Source organism: Frieseomelitta varia, unplaced genomic scaffold (assembly GCF_011392965.1).
Source record: "Frieseomelitta varia isolate USP_RPSP 00005682 unplaced genomic scaffold, Fvar_1.2 scaffold_205, whole genome shotgun sequence".
In the NCBI taxonomy this organism is placed as follows: domain Eukaryota; kingdom Metazoa; phylum Arthropoda; class Insecta; order Hymenoptera; family Apidae; genus Frieseomelitta; species Frieseomelitta varia.
Window position 1 is genome coordinate 35,022 of NW_025109806.1, and position 8,200 is coordinate 43,221.

Here is an 8,200-nt window from a genome sequence, read left to right on the forward strand (position 1 = left end):
TGGTACAAAATTGCATCGAGTCAACTAAAAATCAAACCGATACGATCGTACGATTGATCAAGAACCTCAGGAGGAACATCAGTTTCCAGTGAACGTTAATTCCAGTGAAGCGTGGCGAAAACTGCCGCAAACGACGACGCCGATTCTGATTGAAACGCGGGTCCTCTACATTCTCGAAACAACCCCTCGCGTCGAGAGGTGCTTCTCAAAGAGAAGATCCGCTAATCGACGTGCGGGAATGTTTCCTAGCCAGGGCGCCAAGTGAAAAGGCGAGGCGGTTTTCCTTTTTTTTTTTTTTTTTTTTTTAAGAGAGAAAGGCACCGAAGAAGAGTTTCAAAGAGACGCCTGGGCTGCCTGAATGATGATTCGAAGACGAGGCTGTTGAATGATAATTTTTGTTCTTTGATCACCGTAATTCGTTTCTCCGCGAGTCACCTGCTCGCGAATTATTAGCCACGTTCTCTTTGCGGGACACGTTTCGCCAAATCGATATACTTTCTTTTCTTCTCTCTCTCTCTCTCTCTCTCTCTCTCTCTTCTGCTTTATCCGCGGGGCAAACGCTCGATCTATATTCCGCCGAAAGACCGTAAAGTTTGGATAAGGAAATTAATCGGCTGCTTTCACGCTTCGACGCACCGATTATTTCTCTCTCTCTCACTCTCTCTCTCTTTATTTCTCTGTCCATCGAGATCAGAAGAATTTCGTTTCGAACGCGGGGACGCGGTTGGATACTTAATTTAATGGGACGCGTGTAAATGTGTGCACTGGGAATTTGATCGTTTGCCTTCTGCGAGTCGTTGACGTTTTCGTTATCGAACAATTAATCGATTGCTCTCCTTCGTCTTACATGGATTAACGCGCAACCGAGATTCCCTTTATTCGAGGAGATTTCTCGGCTCGATAACCTTCAATTTCTTCATGGTTACCACTGTGTTCTATTACTTCTTTCGCGTAATTATACAACTATAGAGTGGCCACTGAAAGACTGAACGATACAAACCAAAAATAACTTTTACGAACACATGGTTTCTTAATTTCTTATTATTTTATTTGGAAATGTAATTAATGGATTTTCTTTCTTTGGTATTACGTGTGAATTAAAATCTTTTTTAATTCAGACATAGGTCATCAATCATTTTTGATTCAGGGTGGTCACTGAAAGACTGAACGACAAAACGAAAATAACTTTTACAAACACAAGTTTTTTTAAATTTTTTATTACTTTATTTAGATATATAATGGATTTTTTCCGGTAATACGTGCCAATTTTTATGAATCAAAATCTTTTTTTAATAAATTTTTCAAACCCTTCAGTTTTTTAGTGGCCACCGAAATACAGGGTGGTCACTGAAAAACTGAATGATAAAACAAAAATAACTTTTACAAACACATGTTTTTAAAATTTTTTATTACTGTATTTAGAAATATATTGGACTTTTTTCGGTAATACGTGCGAATTTTTATGTATTAAAATCTTTTTTTTAATAAATTTTTCAAACCCTTCAGTTTTTCAGTGACCACCGAAATACAGGATCGTCACTGATAGACTGAACGACAAAACAAAAATAACTTTTACAAACACATGATTTTAAAATTTTTTATTACTTTATTTAGAAATATAACGGACTTTTTCCGGTAATACGTGCGAATTTTTATGCATTAAAATCTTTTTTTAATAAATTTTTCAAACCCTTCAGTTTTTCAGTGGCCACCCCATGCCAGCTAGATCCCAAGAAATGAATCTCCTCGCCATTTCCAAATAATCGTTGTAAAAAATGTTTCGATTACCCGCGAAATGAATCTCCTTTCCATTTCCAAATAATCGTTGTAAAAAGTATTTCGATTACCCGCGACATGACAATTTACATAACACAACATTATAACACAATTCGTCGCGTATTTCTGTAGTTTGTGTATAACAATTCATTTACAAGATAAAATGAGATTCAAGTAACGAAGAAATATATTTAAATAATTATTCTTTCCACCGCTCGTGAATCCATTCGCTACGTTTCTCCAATAATCGTTAATCCAAATAATCGACGATCCTTCGGGGAGTCGCGCAGTAGCGCGAGATCGCAATATCGCCGACGCATCGAGAACAATGATATTTCACTAGGCAGTTGAATTTAGAGAGAATTTTCAAGTCGACGCACGCGTCCCGCCCCGTTTAATCACCATAAGTGATATCCACCATAAAGCTGTCCATTACTATGCTTATCCACGGGATTTGTCGCTCTGCCGTTTCTTTCTTCTGCCTTCTCCTCTCGTCGCTGCGTCGCGCCGCTGTAACGAACAACTTTCCTCGACTCTTGGAGCTCCTCCAACTGTCCGATCTGGATCGTTCGACGAGTTTGCACTCAGCTCGGCCCATTCGGAACTTGTTTCAATGCTGATATATCCATTTACCTTCTCTTACGTATTTAACCTCTTGCACTGCGATGACCTCGTCACGTCGAGAACTCTTTTGTTCCGAAATTGTAATATTTTCTCAGGTTCGAGTGTATTTAAGTGAATAACTAACCCAGACGAAGAAAATAACAAATTTATTGCTTCTCAATAATTTCAATCCAGTGATATCATACCGACGAGTTTAAAAAGAAAGCGACGAATTGTTGTATACGGTTCGGTCACTCGTTATGGTCCGCAATCGGTTGCCAAGTGGTTAACCTCTTGCCACGCACGTCGAGAACATTTTTGTCCCAAATTGCAACATTTTCTCAGCTTTCAGTACATCTAAGTATAACACAGGCAAAACGAATAATAAATTTGTTAAATTACTTCTCAATAATTTCTATCCAGTGATATCATACAGACGAGTTCAAAGCAAAAGCGACGAATTATTGAGATACGGTTCGGTCACTCGTTATGGTCCGCAATCGGTTGCCAAGTGGTTAACCTCTTGCCACGCACGTCGAGAGCTTTTCTGTCCCAAATTGCAACATTTTCTCAGTTCTAAGTATATTTAAATATAATCCAGGTAAAACAAGTAATAAATTTATTACTTCTCAATAATTTCTATCTATCTACAGTGATATATTATCGACGAGTTTAAAAAGAAAGCGTCGAATTATATGTATACGGTTCGGTCACTCGTTATGGTCCGCAATCGGTTGCCAAGTGGTTAACCTCTTGCCACGCACGTCGAGAGTTTTTTTGTCCCAAATTGCAACATTTTCTCAGTTTTCAATATATCTAAGTATAACACAGGCAAAACGAATAATAAATTTGTTAAATTACTTCTCAATAATTTCTATCCAGTGATATCATACCGACGAGTTCAAAGCAAAAGCGACAAATTATTGGGATACGGTTCGGTCACTCGTTATGGTCCGCAATCGGTTGCCAAGTGGTTAACCTCTTGCCACGCACGTCGAGAGTTTTTTTGTCCCAAATTGCAACATTTTCTCAGTTTTCAATATATCTAAGTATAACACAGGCAAAACGAATAATAAATTTGTTAAATTACTTCTCAATAATTTCTATCCAGTGATATCATACCGACGAGTTCAAAGCAAAAGCGACAAATTATTGGGATACGGTTCGGTCACTCGTTATGGTCCGCAATCGGTTGCCAAGTGGTTAACCTCTTGCCACGCACGTCGAGAGTTTTTTTGTCCTAAATTGCAACATTTTCTCAGTTTTCAATATATCTAAGTATAACACAGGCAAAACGAATAATAAATTTGTTAAATTACTTGTCAATAATTTCTATCCAGTGATATCATACCGACGAGTTCAAAGCAAAAGCGACAAATTATTGGGATACGGTTCGGTCATTCGTTATGGTCCGCAATCAGCTGCCAGCGCAAGCGGTTAATCCGTGCAAGGGGGTAGATATAAATGTGAAACGGGGAAACCTGCTCCGTGTTCGATGCGATTGTTGTGAAAAAACCAAACCTGCGATTGTTTTTCTGTGTAGTCAAATTTTAAGGCTAATAAAGAAAATATTAGAGTGTGTGTGTATGTGCATATTATAAAGATAGAAAGTGTAGATCGTAAGGAAATTATATACATAATTATGAGAGCGTATAGGTCTAGAGAGTATTATAGCTAGTATTTTAGCGATAGTCCAATATCTTCCGTCATCGAGACTTTTTTCAATTATCCGAATTAATTTCTAAATTAATAAGCTTTATTTATATTTATTTTAAACAGCGCAAGTGGGAAACAATCGATAACTTTTGTTTGATATTCTATAAACATGAAACATTATTTATAGAGACTCAAATGATTAATAAAAGTTTGTATACCCTGTTATATTATAAAGTTTCTTTTACTTTAATGTCTCTGATGTAAATTGCTTTAATCATCGATAGTTCTAATGTTAATGTGTGTTAATAATGGATAATATAATCCATAGCAACCGATCTACGTTAGACTGCTAACATTTTACACGAATAACACAATTTGTCATCAGACAACTGTGATAATTCAGTGTAAAATTGTAATAACTCGTGAGGATTGAATTTCCTTTACGTACTGGAATAAAGCGCATCCCTAAATTACGCAAGACGTCAGGAGCAAATAAATCTGCGAACATTCTGCTTTGAAAATCACCGAAGTTCCTTCACCACTTCTCCTCGTGCGTATACGTCTTTCGTATTTCACGTCGAGTAAAAAAGAGTCGATGAGAAAAGAAAAAAAAAAAAAAAGAAGAAAGAAAATCGAAGAAATTCCATGCCACACCGGTGAAAAAAAAAATAATACACGGGCCAACAAATAGCGAAATATTCGGCAACCTTCGTCTCTGTCTTCGGTCGACGAGGAATCGATAAGCGAATCGTTTCCCCAAGGTATCAATCATCGTGCCGACGCGGTTCTTTCCTCTCTCATTCTCGGTGGAAGAAGAAAAGCAACCATCCTACCCCTTCCCCTAGCCTCTATCGAATGTAAAACACGAAAGACGCGGCAGTTTACGAGCCAGCCGAAGAAAACAAGGCAGATATTTCTGTCCCGAAATTGATGCGCCTGTTAAGCGGCCACCGAAACAGATAAGTTCGAAACGGAGAGGGCCGAACGATAAATGGACCGGCGAAAAAAAGAAAAAAAGGCGAGCAAGATTTATCTGGCTCGGGTGTTAACGAAAGCTCCCTTCTTTATATTTTTTCCTCTTTTCTTCTTTTTTTGTTTCTGCTTTTTCGTGCCAAGTGAAACAATCTCTCTCTCTCTCTCTCTCTCTCTCTCTCTCTCGAGAAAAAGAAGAATCGTCGAAATATTATATTATATTATATTATATTATATTATAATGTATTATTATTATTGTTATTATTAAATAACTTACATATATATAAATATTATTAAATAATATTTAACAATTATAAAATAATATTATTTTATTATATTATTAAATATTATTAAAAATAAAATTATTTAATAATAATAATATACATATAAATTACTTAATAATAATATATATATAAATTATTTAATAATAACAATAATTTATCACTAACAATCTACACATGTAAACTCCAGTGAGAGTAGAAGCTACAAGTATCAATAATTTATCGTTATAGATGCTTGAACTTATTTAAATTATAATAATGTAATATATAATATGTCTTCTTGTTTTTTTTTTTTATTCGCTCGGTTCTCCCTGCGTGATTCTTGATTGGTGAAATAAAATAAAATAATCTTCCAACTTCTACTTCTTTCATCTCTCGTTTACAAAGTGAGCAATTATTAATAAATTAAATGCAAAATAAATAATTATTAATAACGTGGGGTGAGGATACGTTGCTTCTGAGAAGAATTTCTTTCTATGAGTGTGTAAAGACGAAGGCTCGTGTGAGCTGACATTCTTAGTATTCTTTAATCCCCAAATTAAGTTCAAACTCTCAAATTCACTTGCTGAAATTTGTTATCTACCAGCGATACTTATTTTCATCTACATTGTTTATCTCTACCTACGACAAATTTGGAATTTCAGTGGAAAATTGTTTCGACTAATATTCGCGAGAGAAGAGAGGAATCCAGATGTGTCGGAATGTTGAAGGATTAGAGTCGGATTTCTGAGAGAATGGCACTCGTCCCGAGTCGAACGGTCGCGAGCGGAGGGTGGGTGATATAATGTTTGTTCGTCGAAAATCGGGAAACAAATTCCCGCGGGAAACGGCGGGAGAGCAGTCTCGAGGAATGACGCATCGCCGAGCCGTGATGCAGGGTAAAAGCCGGTCGATCGCAAATTTCGCGATCTTCTCCCTCAACCGGGAGCAGGATCTTCGAAATTTATCGCGCGTGTGCTTCGCGGAGCGTGCACTCGGCCGCGTAACGAGATTCGAAACGCTTCTTTCTCCCCTCTCGCGCCTCCGGAGCGAACAGACGGAAAATGAACTATAGCGAGATAAACCGAGACCCGATTTTTATCGGATCTCTCTTTCTCTCTCTCTTTCTCTCGAGGCAAGAATCACACTACGCTCGTTTCAGACGTCTTTTCAGACCCTTGTCTCTTCGTTGGAACTTGGACGTATTGTAAACGTCGTTTGACGCTCTTTACGAGCCGTTCGATCAACTTTGTTGGATTGAAAAGCACGAGAGAGACGAACGAATGGCATCAGACGAGTGAATGCAAGTCGTTGAAATCGAATTTTTTGAAAATTAAACATTAATCGCGTCACTTAGAGTGTAAGTGACGAGCGAAAGTCGAATACACGCATGGATTTTTAATATCAATAACATTTTGTCGAGTGTTAGCGTGTGACGAAACAAGTGAAATATATAGGATGTTTTGGCTTTCCAAGAAAAATTGTATGACCTCGTTATCAACGCTATTCTGGCAAATATAAATATTAATTATAATAATGATTATATTTGTAAATTAAATTTAATTTATATAATTTGTATTTTACTTAATTTGTAAATTAAATTTATACTATAATTATAATTATAACAATAAATATCTGTCATAATTATTTTCGTGGAGTTAAATTAATTTAAATGAAAAATTGTCGATACTTAAAACTGTTGTAACTTTGTTAAAAAAAAACATCTAGATCTAGATGTGAGACGTTCTTTTTCCTTAAGATATTTTAACACCACGAAGCAAATAAGAAAGTATTCTTTTCTTAAAGAAAGAAAATTGTAAAATTTCACGCCTGTGTTGAAGATTAAAATTTCCTACCAACAATCAACTTCTTAAAACTTGCTGCACAATTTTTTCCCTGTCATTTCATTGAACTTTGAATAAAGTTTAGAGTTAGGCAACAATAATTCAAAAAATCCCCACATTTCGTCATAACCTTAATATTCAAAGTTCAATAAGATTGCAAAAAAAAAAAAAAAAGGAACTCTTACAGCAAGTTTTAAAATTTCAATTTTCAAAACCACACACGGAAAGAACTTTTTAATATCCTTACACACACGTTTGAATCCACAATTTTCGGGGCTAAAACTACTCTTAGTTTCTCACTCGCTGTAAAAAAAGTCTTTGGAAGAGACTGACTCGAAAGAATCTCATGTGATTTTATAAACTTATAACAGTTTAAGGTATCGGCATTATTTCTCAATGAAATATAACAATGAAACTAAGAAATTAATAAAAAAAAAAGTGGCGTTGATTCGTTTGTCATCCAAAAGTTAAATTAAAACTGTATCGTTACTCGACATTACTATGAATTTTTATAAAACTGCAATTAACAAAAATTATATTAAACTCAAAATCATATTTAAACACTAAACTGAAATTATAAAAGCTGCTAATTCGTAAAAGTCCAATCATTCCAAACATCGTCGCAAGAGAGATTAATCGTAATAACCTCTCCTAAAAAAAAAATTGTCACCTATTTTAGTTCCTATTTTAATTCATCGATTAATTGAAATTTTGCGAGGAGAACGATCGACAAGGTCGCCGAGCTCGCTCGAATCCCTTCGCGCGTTTGTGCATATGAAATATTATTTGAAAGGGATTTATCGTTGGCAAAGCGAAGGAGGAGGTAAGACGGAGGATACCCGTTCGCAATAATGTTTTCGAAAGATATTACTGAAATTAATCCATGACAAGCGGCAAGAGAAATAGCGTTTCAAACGAAAGTAAGCCATTCCACCATTATTCACTACGGTTCGCTCAAACACGAAGAGCAAAGAAAATGGACAAATGGATCTCGCTCGATGTACAGAAGCTTACGCGAATGGAGATAGCCATCGGTGTTACGTCACAGAAATGAACGTCCATTTTCTTTTTTTTTTTTTTTTTTTTTTT

At 35.9% G+C, this 8,200-nt stretch overlaps 1 protein-coding gene across 1 annotated transcript in view; it reads right to left on the reverse strand.

Annotated features, from left to right (window-relative positions):
• Positions 1-2,695: 2,695 nt before the first annotated feature.
• Positions 2,696-8,200, reverse strand: part of LOC122526967 (lachesin-like) — a 66,271-nt gene continuing 60,766 nt past the window's right edge. The window contains exon 4 of the mRNA XM_043650694.1: positions 2,696-2,736. Coding sequence (XP_043506629.1) covers positions 2,721-2,736 — 16 coding nt within the window. The 3' untranslated portion in view covers positions 2,696-2,720. The remainder of the gene's footprint in view (positions 2,737-8,200) is intronic.